The 20,379-nt window shown below is 41.5% G+C and overlaps 1 protein-coding gene across 2 annotated transcripts in view; it reads left to right on the top strand.

Moving 5' to 3' along the window:
- Nucleotides 1-1,347: 1,347 nt before the first annotated feature.
- The window catches only part of LOC142378359 (multiple PDZ domain protein), a 61,350-nt gene continuing 42,318 nt past the window's right edge, over nt 1,348-20,379 (top strand). For both annotated transcript variants that reach the window (XM_075462770.1, XM_075462769.1), the window contains exons 1-18: nt 1,348-1,433; nt 2,169-2,259; nt 2,875-3,041; nt 6,105-6,332; nt 6,501-6,569; nt 6,682-6,804; nt 7,016-7,099; nt 10,321-10,428; nt 10,547-10,649; nt 10,760-10,851; nt 11,048-11,261; nt 11,538-11,612; nt 12,257-12,336; nt 12,571-12,717; nt 14,304-14,489; nt 14,683-14,844; nt 15,209-15,418; nt 19,398-19,565. In XM_075462770.1, coding sequence (XP_075318885.1) covers nt 2,247-2,259; nt 2,875-3,041; nt 6,105-6,332; nt 6,501-6,569; nt 6,682-6,804; nt 7,016-7,099; nt 10,321-10,428; nt 10,547-10,649; nt 10,760-10,851; nt 11,048-11,261; nt 11,538-11,612; nt 12,257-12,336; nt 12,571-12,717; nt 14,304-14,489; nt 14,683-14,844; nt 15,209-15,418; nt 19,398-19,565 — 2,229 coding nt within the window. In that variant the 5' untranslated portion in view covers nt 1,348-1,433; nt 2,169-2,246. The remainder of the gene's footprint in view (nt 1,434-2,168; nt 2,260-2,874; nt 3,042-6,104; nt 6,333-6,500; nt 6,570-6,681; nt 6,805-7,015; nt 7,100-10,320; nt 10,429-10,546; nt 10,650-10,759; nt 10,852-11,047; nt 11,262-11,537; nt 11,613-12,256; nt 12,337-12,570; nt 12,718-14,303; nt 14,490-14,682; nt 14,845-15,208; nt 15,419-19,397; nt 19,566-20,379) is intronic.

The raw sequence follows: 20,379 nt of genomic DNA, 5'->3' as shown, positions 1-20,379 counted from the left end.
CCCCACCCAAATACCTTTGACTTCTGACAGTAATGGTGCTTCTGCCTGTAACCAAACAGGAGCTGACAAAGAAACATCTTAAAGTGTTAGTTTTTTTTTTTTTTTTTTTACAGGATTACAAGTGACCACCAACAAAATGGCGTCAAGGTCGGCTAACGTTACTCTCAACCAATCAGGGTTGCTTTAAATGTGTTTTAGTAGTGTATAGTAAACTTTTGTCTTGTAACTTTTTTTAAATTTATTTTTTATTATACATTTAATTCAAAAGTAAAAGAAACTAAACAAAGACAACCCCCAAAAAAGGTTATTTATTAGTCTCTATCTACTGTGCATGTTTCAAATCAGTTCCCCCTTGACGACCTTACTGCTTATTAAAAAAAATGCATTTGAAAAGGTATGAAAAAACTACTCATATGTCCATATCAGTTGACATTTGAGCCACATTTGGCCCAAACAATGCCATTATCAAAGTTAGGTCCAACTCTTGACCTTTGGGCCATGTATGACCCACATAGCACTTGTCAGTGGAGTAGCTGAGCCATAAATGCCTAAATTAGCCCAGAGTAGTGTCTGCTACTTGAGTTAAATCACAGTCATTTATTCCAATTGCTCCCTGGAATGACAAGTCATTAAATGAACGGATTTCTATTGGCCAACAGAAAGAAAGAAAAAATGGACTGAGTGTAACAGGTCATACTGAATCACATTGCCTGATAGCGCTCTGACCTGAGAGGGGAAACTACAAATGCATGAAAGCAATGAGGCAGAAATGTTGGATGAATAAAAGACTATGAAGATTAAGTCTAAACATGGAAATTTATTAATTCATTCATTTTCCAGGTGATTGAATATGTAGGCTCTTTCTTGTAAGGGCACATGCATAACCTAAGTAAATAAACAGCCTACATCCATTACAGCCCCATAATAAATAGATAACCCGGCTTTAATAACTCGTGCGGTATCCTGATATCTCTTTTTTACGAGGCAATCCCACATTTGTTAGAAAATAAATTATTCTTGAAATTATATTTTTTTGATGAAGGCTGTGGTATTTTAGGGAATCATAGGCTTCTTCACAACTTTACCTGGGCGTCCTGATTAAATTCACGCGCATCATTTTCAGGGCGTGTTTATTTCCACTGATTACTGAGGAACACTTCTTTTTCCATCAGTCCAAAGGGATGAGCTCTTTGTTCTTGACGCTCAGAGGGGGGCATGCGCAGTGCACCGTGCGCCGGCGAATAAAGTGCTCATGTCCCTTCTCGATGTCTTTCAGCGCCTCACAGTCAGCTGTTATGACTTGTCCCATCAGCAGTGAGTGTCATTCTTGCTATTCGGCAAAGGTAACTTTTTCCCCCGCGGACTGGAGGTGGTGGTGGCTGTTCTGTGTGAGCTTAGGGACCTGTTGATCGTCTGCCGGTGCTGCAATGGAGGTGAGACGAAGCTCTCTGCACCTAATGCTGTCTGTCCGGTCGTCATAGTGATATAGTTGAAATGAACGGGTCATGTTTGTGGGAGGGAGGGAGGAAAATAACCGAATGCCTCTTAGATTGCACACAAGATTGCTGTGATGGCTCTGCATAAGATTTCCCTTAAGATATACAAATAATCTGTCTTTTTTTAAATTAGGAAGCCGTCAGCATCGCTTTGAAATGAACTTATAGATTTCATTAGGCTGCCGTGAAGGGCATATATCCCTGGTGACCATCAATTGATCCTAATTAGATTGCAGATGAGACGTTGTCATTTCCAGGCCATCGTTTTGCAAATCAAATCATGTCACTTGTATCATGCTTTGAAGCTATACAGGCTTCCCCCTCAAGTCAGAATGGTCGGGGAGGCCATGTGTCGCAGTTAATTACCATCCCTGGCTGATAAAGCCTTTTGGAGAAGACGTAAATCCCACTAAAGAGCATTAGGTGACAAGCAAGGCGCTTGCTTGCAAGCATGGCACAAGCCTTGGAGGAGAAGATGGAGGAGTAAAATGATACATGCCGAACAGATGTAAGATAATTCCTTGTACAGTAATTATTATTCAAGGGTAGGGGGCACACTACGTATTGCCAGGGAGAATCTTTTGCAAAGACATTATCACAAAAACGTCAGTTGGCCTTTTACAATCTGTATCATTTCAATTCATGCACCTTTTGTTTTTATTCACGTCACAGGAGCCAAACAGACAAGTATGACACTTAACTGAGACATCACAAAGAACACAAGTGGCTCAAACATTCTGTCAGGCAGCAATGGAGATCATGGGTAAGTCCATTCAGTCACACTCAAATGCAGAGGCCACTTTAATTTCATTTAAAAATGTCACAGTAGCCTTTGGAAGACTCCCCGCCTCCGACATCATCTGAGGCTTACAATTAAAGTGTCAGACATGCTTGCTTCAGTAAGACAGGAGAGAGTAGTTACATGTGCAGGTGGCGCTGCACTCAGTCTCCTTTCAAAACTTTGGGTTGAAGAGTTTACAGGGCTTTAGCCGTCTGCCACATACAATTACAGAAGCTGTGGCTCTCGCTCATTAGCTGCTATTCTGCTAAATGAACGAGGATAACACGAACAGATGCAGCATGCAGATTTTGCTCTGTTGTGCAACAGACAACTAAGTGTTTCTTCGTTCGTTTTGCTTTGGCAACATGTTAAAGAACTCACGTGGAAGCAGTTTGCTTGATAACCTCAAAACACAGTTCTTTTCATTATCTGCTCCTTTACTTTACCACTGACAAGTTGTGACATTTAATAGCTTAACATCAAGGTTGGAGTTTTGTGTCAGGGTCAGCCGGCAGCTGCCGCAGCATGTGAATGCTAAGCCAAACTGCAGAAAAGCCTGTTTCTGAATCACACAAATGACAATGAATTCCTCTGCAGATACTCAGTGTGCCTTGGATGCTGTGGAGAGGCTGCAAGCCAAATTGAAGGAGAGGGGGGAGGCCCCCACTCAGGAGAAACTAACCCTGCTAAAGACTGTCCTGCAGAGCCCCTTGTTCCTTCACATACTCAGCTTGCAGCAAGCTCAGCGGAAGCCCCCGCCAAAGGTATAGCACAAGCATTAGTGTGTGGGTGTTTGGTATATATTGACTGATGAGGAAGGAGCTGGAATCATTCCCAAAATACTGAATGTAGGAACCAAACTGGATGAGTAATCAGCTTACCTAAGCTTACCACTAAAGCTGTATGATAGATAGAGTGGGAGGGCAGAAGGGAGAAGGGGATGGGAGGGGGGTGGGGGTTTGGTGGCTTTGTATCATGATAAGAAGTCGGCAAAAAAATCATCGATAGGATTGTCAAAAGTTATGATCCCATATAAAGCCTAATATGTATATATATAGGTCAGCCATAACACTTACACCACTTGCTTACTATTAGGTTGGGCACCATTGTGCCGTCAAAGCAGGTCTAACACAATGGAACACGAACCCGGGACCTCCGAGCGTGTCCTGCTGATCCTTTTGGACCTCTGGGTTGCACAAGAACATATTCGACATGTTCACTGAGCTCTCCATAGAAGTATTAATAGAAATCTCATGGCAGAACACGAAATACATAGATTTCACAATTGAGGCTCAAAAGTTGTACAATTCCTACATTTTCCTTATGCTGTTCCCCACTCAGATACAGCTTAAGTTTTGATGCGTCAGCACGTTGATGCCTTACATATCCGTGTGTTGCTGCGTGATGACTAGAGTTGACTTGATTGCAAATGCTTATAAGGAGCAAGGAGGGCATAGCAGGAAGCGCTAATCCACAGATCTTTGTGACACTGAACATTTGTGCAAGAGATTGCTGGTTGCTTACCTTTAGACTATGCTGCTCTCACCCGCAAATGGTGAGGGCTCATTAGATTCAAATCAGTTTATAGTGCTAATTCTCAACTATAATCGTCTTAATGCACTTTAAAGAGAAGGAACATAATTTCAATAAGATTCAAATTGTATACCATCTAATTCAATCTGTTTATAATACAATTCAATCAAATGTGATGTAAAATTCCGGTCCATAAAAACTTGACCCGCAAAGAAAACCAACGGATCTGATCAAATTTTCTCTTTGTCCCACTTTCTGAACATGGGGTGGTGAGGAAAATCTCCATTTGAACAGAAAGAGACTATCAGCAAGAACAGAATCAGGAAGGGATGTCTTATGCCGGTCGGGAGGGTTACATGTTAAAAGTACATGTTAAAGGGGGTAGAATTTATGTACAACCCTAGATCCAAAAAAGTTGTGACGCTGTGTCAAATGCAAATAAAAACACAATGCAATGGCTTCAAAATCTAATAAATCTATGTTTTATTCCCATGAAAGTGGGACATTTTATCATTAAAAAGAAACAGGTGGAGGAACATGTTGCAACTAAACAGGTGAATTGGGAGCACATCAGTAAAATGATTGGGCATGAAAAGAACGCCTTACAGAGGCAGCCTCTCAGAAGTGGAGAAAGGCAGAGGTTCAGTCATCTGCAAATAGTGAAGCAATTGTAGAATACTGTTCCTCAATGTAAAATTACAAAGACTTCGACTATTCCATCACTACAATGCTTGATGTTATCAAATGGAGGCCTCGATTACAACCGCTCTCTCTGGGCCTTTGAGGAAATATTTACAGAAATGTGCAAAGCTGGAAGAAGTTGCAAAAGCATCTATGAATCTAACAGCTGAACAATTGGAGCAATCTCAAGACAAGAGAGTATCCTGCAAAGACTGAGCCAATTGCCCAGTAATCCTGAAGCTGTTGCAGGAGAGACCAGAGATAAGAGCAAACACTTTCAGAAATGTCTGCATCTTTTTAAGTACTCACATGTGTCTGCTATATGAAAAAGAGTGAATGAGCGGCGTCGATGGAAGGAGGATTTAGATGCTGTGGTATGATCTGTATAGGGCTGCTCAAACAAAACCGAACTGTGGTAGCTCTGTAACAGGAGTGTATAATTCTGTACAAGTGTACAATTCCTCGTTGTTTATGCAGCTAAACATCTGATAGCAGTTGTTGCTTTTTTGAGTCTACGATTGAATAAATTCAAAAGATAACAGGCTGCTCTATGAATGATTTTCATATGAAAAGCATAACAGTTTTTTTCTGTGTGTTTGTGTTGGTTTAGTCAACACAGTGTTTGCTTGAAGATTGGACCATGTTTTCTGAATGATCAATGCAGAAACACTGATAACTGCAGAAGGTTTACATTTTCTTTCAACTGTGGGAGAAATGTATGACACCGTTTAGGCATTTAACTTACTCGTTTGTGCTGAGCACCATAGCCTGGTAACTGCCCGATGTTGTGCACTCTAATAAGATAACCCACAGCCTCCACACACAAGCGTTTATTAAATTAGCCATGTTGCACAAGCCTGCAGCCATTTAGCATCTTTGCAGCCCAGGAAATGTGGCACTGGACTGTGCCCAAGGTCTGGATTTTTTTAAAGGACTGACACAGAGAGTTTGCATTTTTTAAATGAACAAATGGTTTCCCATCCATAGCAACAAGAATATGACGGCAAATCAAACTAGAGTGAAGTTGCCCATTAGATTATTTTGATAGCATGATTTTATTCTGCGTCGGCTGCTTAAACAGTTGGCAACTCGTTGAACGTTTTTTGTAAAACTTTGGAACAGAAAGAGCTTAACAGACAAAGGGTAACAGTTTTGTGGAACTAAAAAGAAGTCTTTATCTCAGATCCCTGTGTTCCTACTTATCTTTTTCCTTTCTGCTCCATTTTAAATGTATCATTCTGGTTTTTTTTTGTTAATGCTCATCTCCCTGCTCTCCCTCTCACATGTTTTTGTCTCACAATGTCTCCTTTTCAATTTCTCCATCCTTTCTATTTCCATCCACTCCTCTCTCAACTTCATGCCATTCCTCCATGACTCCATATTTCATTTTTTTAAATGAATATCGCCACTTTTTGATTAATCTCCTTTCCCATCTCTTCATTTACCTCACCCATCTCCCACTCCGTCTTTCCTTTTGCCTTCCCTGCATCCCTCAGTCCCCACTCTCTATCTTGCCTTTTTCCCACGACCTAATCCATCCCTTCCATTCCCCTGTTCCCACTTTTTCACGTGTCTAATTTATGCTTTCCTTACTGCTCCCTTGATCTAACAAGGGGAAGGGAATCTCCAAGTCTGTTTCCATGAACTGCGGCCCATGCCAGGGCTTAGCTCTGGGCTCAAAGATGCTGAGCCACAGTGACTCATACACATGGGCTGTGGAGAACCAACGGCCCAGCACTGCCAGACCCTTCCAGAGGGAGGGCAGCTTTTCCTCTCTAGGCTCACGAGAGCTGTCCCTCACAGACATCTACCCTGACAATTCCATTCACACGGAATTCCAGGTATGTAGAGAATAGCTATGATAAAGGAGAGATTATGTTACATTTAAGATTGTCTGTACATGATTAAAATCAAGCCAAGTTGACTATCATCAAATAGGTGTTTCAATAGATCTCATGAAGATTTTATTTCAAGTGTGCTTTGCTTTACTTGCTGCATTTATTTTTCAGTACTGCACTCCCCCTCGAATCTCCCGCACCATGTCAATGGGGAGAAACCTTTCTTCCATTGCACACGAGGTACAGTAAGCTTTGCACGTGTGGTATTCCTATTAAAGACCATTAAAAGGCACTAGTTTACTTTGTTTATTTATTCTTTCTATTTTCTGTTTCCCTTCGTCTGCCATGTTAGAGGCGTCATGTGGAGATAATAGAGCTGATCAATGATGGGAAAGGACTTGGTTTTGGCATCATAGGAGGAAGGAGCACAGGTGTCATGGTCAAGACCATTCTGCCTGGAGGAGCAGCTGGAAGGGTAAATCTACCTGTGAATTAATCTCAATCACAGTTCACTGATTGCTTTTCCGTTCTACAGTTCCACTATAAGGAAAGCAATTCGATCTGCAAAAATCTCAAGGCATTTCCTGAGTTAATTAAGGAAGGCTTAAAACATACTATACGCTGAAATGCTGTGCTTATGTTAAATGTTTTTGAGTTTTTCGGTTTGTTGATATGATGTTTCTCAGGATAGTCGTCTGCGTAGTGGAGATCAGATCCTGCGCATTGGAGATACAGAACTGGCAGGCATGAACAGCGAGCAGGTGGCACAGGTGAGCGATTACATAGAAAAAGGTTTTCCACCCTTTTGTCTTTACCCATAAGGACGATGCTTAAAGAAACCGTCGATTAATAACAACTTAATCTCACATAGCAGTTATCATTCCATCTCACATATGTGCAGCGTTCTGGTTGCCAAATAGAATCAACCATGTTAAGTAATACAAGTAATATTCAGCAGCAAAAACACTCAATTCAAAATCAAAAGGAACTGTAACCAGTGTGGGGAAGAACTGAAGAATGGTTTATCACTGCAAATTAAGTTCAAAAGCAAGATTATCCATCAACTGCTGCAGCTTGCCTGAGTTCCAAATAAAAAGAGGGAAACAGCCAGCGGTTACACATTGAGCGTGAGACTCACGCAATTCCTCATTTCCTCACGGAACGCATCAATCTTCTCGTGCAGTGAAAAACTGATGACTGATAACTAATGACACTGTATTGCAAAAAAAAAAAAAAGGGGCACATGTAAAGACGGAGTAGCACTATGTGCGAGTTTGAGGTTTTGAGAACAATCAGGTGAAAGTGAGAGATATCCACTGTAAACAACTGTTGGATTTCTGACACCAGTTATCAGAGCAGAACGCTGCGGAATGGTGTAGCTGACTTATCAGAGATGTGCCAGTCAGCTGTTGCTGCAGCATCTGCTCGCTGACAGCTCACTGGAGTGTGTGTGTGTGAGTTTCTGTGGAAAGGGTAATGTGGCTCCCGTGCTCTGAAACTTTCTCAGCATTTTTCCATTTCATTCTTATAAATTAACGGCCCTTTCTTGAATTTTTGACAGGAGCAGTCCTCAGGTTTAAAACTGTTCAGACGGCTTTAATTATTCAAATCAAATGATGATGCAGCCACAAATGTTTTCTGAACAGCCTCGGATCTAACAATAGAATGTTGATAACAGATCTGTTGCAACCCACGTATTAAACCCATCAGAAATAATGATATCACAATGTTCGATTTGTAATTATGTCACAGAAGCAGTAGACTGTCTATATCTGGTACATTCGTATTTTGCTCTCCGGCACGGTGCCTCGACAACAAACAGCAGAAGGGACACCATCAGAGAAGATATCATGAATACGTGCGTAATATAGGTAAATAAATAGAAGCAATAGCAAGCTAGGATCTACAGTAATCATAAGACCGAAAATAATTTAAGTGAATTATTGTTGCTGGAGGGTGGAGAGAGGAGAAGAGGACAGGGGAACAGAGGAGATGGAGAGTGCAACAGACGGATGGGGTGTAATAAGAGTTGGACAGGTGAGGAAGAGCAGGCTCGGGTAGATAAGATATAGTTTTTCACCATTCAAAAACATTCATTGTGAAACAAGTGAGTCACGAGTTGGTTAATTAACGCACATAAAAAAAAAGCGTTAGTAAAATACAATATACCATAAACCCAGCTCTAATTTGTTCTTAGTGTAATATCCCTGCTGCTAACAATGAAAACAGAGCTGAACAAGAACTCGGAACTGTAGAAAAAGACACACTACATAGTAGGAACACCTCTAGAACCTTTTATACACAAACATAATTAAGCGTTAAGAGCCTTGAGGGGATCGTCAACCCTATGCCCTCACCCTCCTCAGGTGTTATGCTGAGAAATGCATCCCCATTCGCGGGACTAGCAGGGGATGCCTTACTTCGGCAGACCGAAAAATGCATCCCCTGCTGATCATGCTTCAAAGAGAGTCTGGAATGGAATGATATAACTACATCATAAATTTGTTTATCTGATTGAATTAACAGATGCGAATTTCAACAGGTCCAAAATAAAACCTCTTTTTATTCCAAACATGTTCCAAACATGAAAAACATTGTTATTTTTAGAATATACATGTAAAGAATAAATAAATAACTAAAATAGACTAATAATAAAATAAAACAAAAATTGAATAAAATACCGCAAATTACTTTGAAAACCCAATATAAACTTTGTACAAAATATTTACAGTACATATTTACAAAGTATATACAGTAGTAAGTTCCTCATAAGCCCAATTTACAGTCTGCACTGCTTTTAGAAATGCTGCTTACGGGCCTTGGCTTGTGCAAATGCTGATACTATGTCCTCCAGATCCAAAGACATGTTAACTAGACAATCTTTGACAAAATCATTTAAATTTAACTGTTCAAAGAAAACATGTTCACCACGAACGTTCGCCACTGTTTGAGACTAAAGTAACTAGACAATAAAGATAAAGTAACTAGACAATCTTTGATTGAATGCACCTCAGCTCTCGGGGGCCCCTAGTGGCTCGGGGCTCCAAGCAGTTGCCTGCCTTGCCTGTTAATAAGGTGCGCCCTGCTCTTCTCCACCAACCACCAGCCCACACCTGAGTGACATGACCTGCGGTCCAGTGATTGACAGGGAGAGGAGGAAACAAGCCAACTGTGTGCTTTTAACTTTATTCTGGGTCGTTACAATTTTATCACTGTTACTTTATTGGATAAATGTAATAATCCACACCTGAACCGGTTAACGCGCGCTCCAGCGAATGGGGATGCATATCTCGGCAGGCATGCACTTCATGCACTTCTCGGCATAACACTGGCCGCCATGTACGCACATGCGCACACCTCAATCTTTGTCACTCCAAGCTGAACTCAAAAGTTGGCAGACCCGATAACACTTTAGTAAACACTTTAGTAAATAATGCTATTGATGAGATGTAAGAGGTCAAGTTGCCAAAAAAAAAAATGTTCTAAACAATAAAACCCAGCCTATTAGCAAGCTAAGCTAACATTGTTTTGCAGTGGAAAGTTAGTGTTAACATGTTAACATTTGTTGTTATAACAGCTAGAACAAATGGAAGAGATGTTTCCTGTAACTAGGTAACCAGCATAAGGCATGGAGAGAGCGCTGTCTTCATTTGTGACATTGCAGGGTGTTCCAAATAGAGGAATTTTAGAAAGCGAAGTTCCCTTAGCCAACATTCCCTGAACAGGTTGTTTGGGGTTTGAGAGGTCTATTTAAGTGGTCAAGTCAAATTCATTCATAAAGCACATTTAAAACACCTGCTGTTAACTAAAGTGCTGTACACTGAAAATAAATCAATTAAGAACAAACATTAAATATCAATGTGGAATGCAATTACATCCCAGCAGCTTACGTCTTTTCAGGAACGCTGGCTGCCAACAGATTTTTCATGTTATGTATTCCTGCTCCCATACTATCCCTTTTCATCTGTTCACAAATGACCACCTGGCCCAGGTGCTGCGAAATGCTGGTAGCAAGGTGAAACTGCTTATTGCAAGGGATGTTACCAAGGACAATCATCTTTCCTCTCCTGTTCTCAGCCAGGACAGCTCAGATGGCAAGGTGTGTCTGTGCGAGTGCTGCATGTGCATGATATTTGATATAATCTGCTATTAAGAGCTATTAGACGTGTAAGGGAGGTTTGTTGTCATGCCTAAAATGTTTCTCTCTGCCTTTTCAGCTCAGTGACTCAAGCGATGACTATGAGTTCAGTGTGGAGTTCACTAAAAACAGCCGTGGTCTGGGATTTACCGTCTCGAGCTATGTAGGAGACCTAAACTCTGGTATGGAGCTAACAAGTTTCAATTGGGGCAAAATTGACTATTGGATAATGAATTAAATGATTAATTATACATTTACACAATTAGCTGTGTGTTTGTTGGAATCTGTTCAGTCTACAGTGCCGGTGTGATGGTAAAAGGCATTGTGAAAGGCAGTACTGTGGATCAAGATGGACGCATGCAGATTGGAGACACCATCCTGTCTGTAAGTTCTGCTAAAAACAGATGGCTTTTTTACATTTTATTCTCTGAAGACATTTAAAATGACAAATCTCAAAGATATGTTCAGTTCTTCTGATTTTAGTTGTTAAAGGAGATTTTTTTTTAAAATCACCATCCAGCATCATCTGTTGTTTTTACTTTCCATCTTGTCTGGATCTTACATTTGTCTCCTCCCTCAGGTAGATGAGGTGAGCCTTCAGGGCTGCAGTGAACAGCGTGTCATGGAAGTGCTCCGAAGGACAGGTCCCCTGGTCAGGCTGAGGATGCTGAGAAAAGCTGCCTGTCTGAGTCACATCCTGCCGCCACTTCATCCTCTGAAGCCCCTCCGACACGCACACAGCTTCCACGCTGGCAACCCCAACAAAGCTGGCCTCAAAAAGATTCAAGAGACAGGTGCTTTGCGCTGACAAGGAGACATTGCTACTGGCACAGTGGTGTAATACAGGGAGGTTTGAAGTGATTTAAAGTTATGCATCCTCCACTGTTTGGATAAACCATAACAGATTCGATTTTTTGGGTATTGGTTCAGACAGACTCTACGACTGATTTTGTGCTTCTTTGAGCCAGTGTTGGACTTTTTTGTTGTTGCCTTCCTGCACATTGTTCTTTTTTCTTTAATAAAAGTGTGTTTGTGCATTCATCTCTCAAACTCGTTCCTCCATCTCCCAGGAATTTGCTCTCTGCGTGAAATCTCCCGGCAAGCCGCATATGCCAGCAGACGACCGCGACACGATTCCAGAGACGGTAGGCTCCTCTTCCCATACAGCACAGTAGTGCAGAACTGGATCATGGGACTTTGTCTGATATGCTGATTGGGATCACGGAACAGCGATGTGTCAGTGAACCATGCTCTTTGATGGGACTCTATTTATAGTTTTGTGCAATCATGTGTTTATCCAACTCATTCAGCTCATTCCAGATGATTTCTCTCCAACCCTGCCTGCATATATGGCTGTATTTAGACAAGAATTTTTGGGCCTGATTAGAGAGCGCAGTCAAAATAAGCCCTGATTGCTGTGAGGTTTTAATAGATGAACGAGGAAACATTACTTTGCCAGGAAATCACAAGATGGTGGATGTGAATATGCATGCCTGTTTGCCTGCGGTGTCTGTGTGTAAGTGTGTGTGTGTGCCTGTGTAAGTGGTTGTGTGTTGACACTCTACTTTGCCACAAGGAGAGTCATGTTGTCTTCTTGCTATAATAGAATCAAGGAGATGTTTTTTATATAGGACCCATTCTTTATTGATTGGACCATCTGGGGCTTAATTTGTGTGTGTGTGTGTGTGTGTGTGTGTGTGTGTGTGTGTGTGTGTGTGTGTGTGTGCGCGCATCATTTCATATACTTGTGTGTATGAGCATGATTATTTTATGTGTGTACATTCTATAGGTGTGAAACTGACTGCTGATGAAGAGGAAAACCTGAGGAAGAGTTGGCAGCATGCAGTTGGACCCCGATATGAAGTGACTGTAGGTCTCTCTTTGATGAAGATAAACATTAACTTTACCATGCAAAAAAAAAAACAAGGCTAAAATACGAATACTGTATGTATGCAAAAAACGTTTAAATCTTGTATCATGTTAATAATTCAACATTATAAAAAGCACTCTTTTAAACAGACTAAAGGCTTCCCTCTGTGCATCTCTTACCATCTAAACCTTCGTCTTTTTGTTGTTTCCTATCATTTGTTCCGTCTGTTTTAGGTGTGTCAGCTGGAGCGGTTCAGTGAGACAAGTGGTCTGGGCATCAGTCTGGAGGCTCGGGCAGGACATCACTATCTGTGCTCCATTTTACCTGAGGGGCCTGTTGGCCAAAGTGGCAAGATCTTTATCGGGGATCAGATATTGGAGGTAACTCTGATACAGTCTCCCCCACTGTATCAGCTGCTCTATAACCCGTCCTTCACTAGTTGACCTTAAAATATGGATTCGAGCTCTTCTTGAAAGTGACCCCTTTGAAGGTCATTTACTTTATAAAAGGAACTGAGATATGAGCTGTGTGGGACCGATTACTGTGCCACGTACTGTACAGTTATGAGAAGAAGAAACTACACCCTTTTTCAGCTCTAATGTTTCACAAATCAGGACATAATTAAAAGTAATTTGGTCCCTCCTACGCCCCAAATTTCTGTCAAACCTCCTAACATTAACACATAACATATTACACAGTGTTGTTATTTATTTTGCAAAAAAATGGACAGATAACAGATCAGATACTTGTACTTAAATCCCACAAAATAGTTCAATTCTTATAGCTTGAATTGTTCTAGCAATGACTCAATGTACAGTGGCTACTTAATACTCCTCGATACCCAAACCTGAAATGTCACCCAAAATAAAAAATGTAGGCCTCTTTGGCAGATTTAAAGCATTGAATACTCATATATTGAAACAGTCTTACTCCAGAATGTGTGATAACCGTTTCATCACAGCACAAAATGTAGACACGTCACAAAGGCTCATAAATTGTGTAAGGACTACATTTTGAAGGCTTTAAAATAAAAAATGTTGCTTTACAGTACATGAAACTATGACATAAGGCATGTCTGCCGTTCTTAACATGCCCAAAAACATTTGTAAGGACTTATGAGTGGTGTCCTGTCACAATAATCCACGCTCTCAAGCCCCATGAGACTACATTTTCTAAATTCCTGTCACCTTTTGGTTCAGTTCAATAAAATACTTGCTTGAAATACGCGATTGCGGGGACCAACACCTTTTCTTCGTGATTAAAGTTGTGAAAATTATGCAAGATACCACCTGAGTGAAACAATTACAGAAAGTAAAAAGTGAATTGGAATAAGAACTTCCATGTAATATATTGGCAGATGACTCGGGGGGGGGGGGGGGACAAATTAAGTGCTGTTGCTCAGGAGGAGGAGCAGTTTATCTGCCAATTCACTGTGATATGTTTCCATCCATGGCTGTCGGAATGTATGTGTTATAGTAAAAATATTTTCTGGGTGTGAATGCGCACAGCTAAATGCTACTATGTTTATTTGAAATTATCATTTGACTCTGATGTGTTCATTTACCTTTACATTGTTTTGTGAAGTAATATTGGATCCTTTGTCATTGATTTGACCTTGCGGAATTTTGCCTTTTTATCTCATCCTTGTAAAATATCTCATATTGAAAATAAAGATATTGGTGATTGAAAGTCTATGGTAAGGTCCAGGCATAAACATACGGTTGGGTTAAGAAAGTAAAACGTGTGTGGTTCAGGTCAGCCATCACGTCTCATGAAACTTACCTGCTCTTTCCAAAACAACTGACAAAATAACAAAACACTTGGGGAGTAACCTGGCTGTCACACATCCTGTAGTTAGACTGGGTTGCAGCGAGTGTCACCAATAAATACACATCTAAGATATTTTAAATACACAAATAGTTTATAAATATTATATTTTACAAGATATATCATAACTTCTTGACAGGTGAATGGGATCCCTCTCATTGGAGCGACACATAAGGAGGTTGTCAGCATTCTGAAGGAGCTCCCAGTGTGTGTATACCTCGTATGCTCTCGCATTGTGCCGCCTTCAGTTCTTGACAGCGATGAGGAAGAGGATGACGATGTTCGTCTCAGCCTGAAGGATCTGCTGGCGGAATTTAATGACAAGGTGAGGGCGCAAACCGAGCAAGCAATGAACAGGAGACGTGAAGCATTAGCATGGAAATCCTTCGCCTGACAAAAGTCTAAACTTACTTTGCGTGTCACACTTTTACACATAATCTACGCTTAAAAATGACTCAAAAATGCCACTGACGCGCCTCTTTTGAATGCATCTTCTTTCATTTGTCCGCTTGCCCCAGCTGGACCAGGGTTGTGTCATTCCCTGTCCTACAGCTGAGGACATTACAAAGCGCGGCGTGCCCCCCATGTCGCCTCCTCTGGCCATGTGGGAGAAAGAGGCTCAAGTGGTCGAGCTGGAGAAAGGCGATTCGGGACTGGGCTTCAGTATCCTCGACTACCAGGTCAGAGACTACAAATAGAAATAGACTGGGGTTTAGGGTTAGGTAGGGTGAGCACCAGGAAAATCGAGAAGTGGATGCTATGAATGTATGAATGAACTATTTGGGTATATTTTTTTTATAAAACTGCTGACACTATAAAGTGTCAAATTCTGCTTAAAATGAATCAATTCACCTTTTTGTCCACTCTTGAACAACCATCAACATTAAAGCTTCTAAGTCACAAAAAAAATGACCAATTTGCTTTCCGAGGGTTTAACTAGCCTTTTTATCGCCTTGTTGAACCTGCATTCATCTCTCTATTATCTCTTTAATTTCCGTGTACATTTGAAATGAAACTAACACTCTCTCCAACCTTAAACTCTAGGATCCAGAGGATGCCACTAAAACGGTTCTGATAATCCGGTCCTTGGTGCCCGGAGGAATCGCAGACCGAGACGGCCGCCTTCTACCTGGTGACCGACTGATGTTCGTTAACGAAAATGATCTGGAAGGCTCCAGTCTGGATTATGCTGTGCATGTCCTAAAATCCACTGGTTATGGCCCTGTCTGCATTGGTGTTGCCAAACCCCTTCCAGTAAGTGAGGCTTATTTAAGATATTTGCATATTCATCAGACCATTTGTATTTTTTCGGATGTCATGAAGTCTCGTCTGAAAAACACTGTCCAAGAAGCAAACCTCTAAAGAAAGCAATGTTATATCATGACAGAATAGTTACATTATCACATCTTACGAAGCATTTTCATCATCATCATCATCATCATAAGGGACTTCAAAAGGAATTTCAAAAGATGGAGATTAGCGTTATTATGATCGTACTTTTTGTGATTAACTTCTCAAACAAAGTTATAACAAAGACAATCATGTGAAAAGGAGAAGTACACCTTCTCTCGTCATAGCCTTGAAATATCGGAACATAAACAATCTGCCCCTCATCAGGTCTTAAAACGAGATAAACACAACCTCAGAAAGAATAATGCATTATACCCCATTATCATTTTTTATTTAACAAAAACTGAGCCAAATGCAGAGGCAGTGTGGGATAAACTAAATACCCCTCATGAATGGATGGCTTTTAGACCCATCCATAATAGCAATAACTAGAAGCAATAATTTTATGTGTGACGTTATCAGTCTCACATCATTTTGGAAGAATTTTATACCACCCTTTTTTACAGCATTGCTTCTGTTCATTCAGGTGTTCAGGCATTCGTTCGTGCACAGCTCTCTCCCACCAGAGCATTTCAATTAGGTTGAGGTCTGGACTTTGACTGGACCATTGCGACACCTTGATTCTTTCTTTTTCAGCCATTCTGTTGTAGATTTGCTGCTGTGTTTGGTATCATTGTCCTGTCGTATGATCCAAAATCAGCCAAGCTTTAGCTGTCAGAGAGATGGCCTCACATTTGAAAACTTTGCTGAACAGATGAGTTCCCAGCCAACTCAGTGACTGCAAGGTGCCCAGGTCCTGTGGCTGCAAAGCAAGCCCAAATCATCAGCCCTTCACCACCATGCGTGACAGTTGGTATGAGGCATTTGGGTTGATGTGCTGTGTTTGGTTTTCACCAAACATGACGCCGTGGATTATGACCAAACATCTCCACTTTTATGTCGACTGTCCAAAGAACATTGGGCCTCATGCAAGAACCGTTCGTACGCACAGATTTGTTCTTAAATCGTCCGTACGAATGATTTAAGAGAATTTGCGCATTCACCAATCTTTTCGTATTTTACGTTTTCTTTCAGGTACGAACAGAATTCACGAGTGATCCAGACCTGTCGTAGGAGATTCGTAAAATACTCCGCTGTTATTCCAATCAAGTTTGCTTGACTAATGGATTGTATATTTAATTACTTTGAAGCGAACATAAATAAATATATACATTATCCCCAAAATGATGCTGAAATTATTCTGTTTGACTTGAATTACGCACAAATTGAAGGTTCATTTGACTCTGTATATAACAAGGTCAATGGGAAGCGTAACCAGCGGCTGATTTTCTACTTTTAGGTGCCTTAGTGCGTCATGCTCTTGGAAGAGAATGTGTAGATATCCATGTGGAGACAGACGAATGGCTGACATCGCGATTAAGATTCCCAAGGACTGTGCTGCTGCATATATGCAGCTTGCTAGAGCCACAACTCCAGAGAAAAACATGCAGATCAAACCCAATTCCACCACACGTCCAGGTCCTCACCACCCTTTGATTTTTGGCCACGGGAACCTTTCAGAGCGAGATTGGAGACAGATCGGGGGTGTCCCCGTCATCTGTGAGTCGTGCGCTCCCCTTGGTCATCAAAACTCTCATCAGGTTATCACCCATGGTACATCAAATTCCCATACACCGCTGTCCAACAAGTACACATTAAGAGGAACTTTCATGCCGTGGCTGGACTGCCAATCATAATCGGAGCACGAGACACATATACACATCAAAGCACTCGTGCTCCTGTCGTGGAGCGCACTCTGAAGGCCAGGTGGGTGTGTCTCCATACAGCGGGGGCAAACTGCTCTATAGCCCAGAGAAGGCATGCCAGATTTGCACAATATTGCCATGAATGAGGGTCTCCACCTGAACCAGCCCAGGCAGACCAGAAGGTGTGGCGCCAGAAGACCCCCCTCATTATAGCTGCGGTCGGCAACTTTTTTTTAGTCATATTAGCTTGAACTGTCATGGGATTCTGGAAGTAGAATATTAAATAGGCTGTTTAGGAAAAATAACGAAATCTGTAGCTCCCTCTGAAGCCTGTAATCATGCTTGCAAAAACCGAGCGCTCCCGGCTGTTTTTAACCAATCAAGTTAGGGTGGAGGAATCTTACCTGTCAATCACAGCTTGTGCACAAGCTGCTGAGCGTGAGTCTGCCCCAGCTTGTGTGCGCTCACACTGGTGTGAACTCACGTGCACAACCTCGTCCACAGAGGGGGAGGGGTTTGGGGGGCGATTCGGAGCTTGTTAGAGGTTGGGGGAGGGACCTGAAAGTTGTATCAGTTCGAATTTTCCGACTTTAGACTCGCAATTTTGAAAACCTGCCGACTGCAGCTTTAACCCCCCCATCAAAGTGCCATCATGATGAGGCAACAACTGATTGCACGGCTTTAGTTGCAGTCATGGAGCGGCTGGCCATGGCGAGACGTTTTTTTTTTTTAAAGCCATTTTCATATCAAACCATTTCTTTTTTATTTCGGTGACATTACGAACTACAGGTGACAATTAACAGCACTCATAATTGCTTCCCATTTCTTCACTTTAGCAGGTCCCGTAATTCCACTGCTGACACTGCTAAAATGACAGATTTTCCTTTTTGGATCCATGAAAGCAGATCTTCAGTCTCAGAGCTCCTAAAGTTGTTCTTTTTGCGCCTTGATGACATTCTCATGACTCAACACTTCCTGGCACAGCAGAGAGGAAGCACAGCCTTAATTGGTATAATTTTGGGCGTGGAGTATGCAAATTTACTATCCTCGTGCACATGCAATAATATACGCACAGGTGGGATTCACCATTTACGCAGGTCGTTTACACACTTTTTCCGAAGATAAGAGCGTTTGTTGAATCTGACGTGGCGTGTCCGTACGAGACCTTCTTACGAAAAAAGTAAGAGAAATTTAGAATAAAAATACGAAAATGTTCTTGCATGAGGCCCATTTTCCAGAAGTCTTGTGGTTTGTTCAGATACAACTTCACAAACCTAAGCTGTGCTGCCATGTTCTTTTTAAAGGATTTAAAGGCTTTCAGTTCCAACAAAACCATAGTTCTTCGAATTTTTCCTAAGATGTCCACTCCTGGAAAGATTGGCAGCTGTCTTGAATGTTTTCCACTTGTGAATAATCTTTCTCTTTGTAGACTGATGGATGCCAAATAGTTTTGAAATGGCCTTATAACCCTTCCCAGATGGATGAGCAGCAACAGTTGCTTCCATAAGATCACTGAAGGCGCCTTTCCTCCTTGACAGTGTGTCAACGCACACCTGAATGCTGCAGACCAGCAAACTGCCAAAACCTCTGCTTTTACAGAGGTGCTCACTGCTCCTAGAGGTATTGATCAATTAATCAAGAACTTTTGATTAGGAACACCTGGCTGCTACTTACCATCCTATGGAAGCAGTGAGGGTGTGTTTAGTGTGTTTTTCACACACTGCTTTCAGCTTTCTGCGTTTTGGTTCGTGTTTTGTTAAATACACCACAATTAGGAGAATTAGATTTCCAAAGATATGCAAGATAATTACTGAAATATATTTTTTCCTCTAGAACGGTGTTGTATTTCTTCTCCTTTTTGTTGTGGACTGTGGCTTGGTAACGAGGAACATAGAATCCAGTTACAGGCCTTCTGCATTTTTAATGTAGCTGAGAGATGAACACAATCCTCGACCACACTACAGATGGAGAGAGAGGGGGAGAGGAGTGCAGGGTGTCTAATTTACAGTCACCTGCTGTAGCCTGTTTGCTTCAGGGTGAATTTACTCATTTTTGAGCCACATAGACATTTTTTTCAAGCCTTTTTTTTTCCTCCCAATGTCCCGGGCTTTATCTTTGGAATATTATTATATTCTCAGCTGGAACTGTGTGGCGGCTTGACGCCAATCTCAGAGAGGAGCACACGGGCCTCGTGCGATGACACCGACAGCCACACTCAGGTCAGCCTGCTAGCGGAGCCAGCTGAGGCTAATATCAACACGACTTGGAACTCCGAAGAGAACAGCCTCACCTCGCCGTGTCACGTGGTATGTCATACAAAACAAAACCTTCTCACTTGTTTCCTTTTGTGGTTAGAAAAGAAGAGAGCTCTGGTTCATGTGAGAGTAAAGTATTTGTCACTTATATATGGGTTGAAAAACACCAGCATTATCATTTTAAATAAAAAAAATACAATAAAAAAAAAAACAGATATTGGTTTGATATTGTTCAGTTGATTTATTTATCTATTTACTCGTGAGTTTTGAGGCACCAATTGTTCTGTGGATAGTGTGTGCAGAAGATAAGTCGAGAAATATAATACAGTCAAATCTGTACGTTCAAAATGTTCCATCAAGTTCTTGAGCTGTACAAAAGATCATCTGCCTTCGTCGTCAAATCCTGCATCATCATCATTCAGAATTCTGGTAAAATCACCAGTTGCTTAAGGCTTTAAACTCAGAGGGAGACATCTCTGCAGTGACAGTGCCAGTGACACTGCTGTAGTGTAGATCGTGCAGTCTATTGCAGAGGAAGAATTCCTCATTGCCATGCAAACCTGAGATTCTATGGGAAGCCATTTTAGCTGCTCTAAAGAAGATTACCGTGTCAGTGCCTGTTCTCTTTGTTCACGTTCTTTAGTGGGGAGTGAAGAGGCTGGTTGTATCAGTATCACCAGCTCAGGTATAGAGAAAGTGCTCTGTGACAGAGACTTAAATTGCGACCTTAACTTTTTGTACTCGCTTTTAATTTAATTGCCAACAATTTTCTGTCTGAAAGTACTTACTGCTTGCAAAGACACATGGTCTGACACACGGACAAAAAGTTCTGCGTGGAGCCTCTCACATGGTGTTCTCATCCAAA

The sequence above is a fragment of the Odontesthes bonariensis genome, chromosome 4, assembly GCF_027942865.1.
Source record: "Odontesthes bonariensis isolate fOdoBon6 chromosome 4, fOdoBon6.hap1, whole genome shotgun sequence".
NCBI classification, from domain to species: domain Eukaryota; kingdom Metazoa; phylum Chordata; class Actinopteri; order Atheriniformes; family Atherinopsidae; genus Odontesthes; species Odontesthes bonariensis.
The sequence above is the reverse complement of the archived record's forward strand: the minus strand, read 5'-3'. Positions and strand labels throughout refer to the sequence as shown.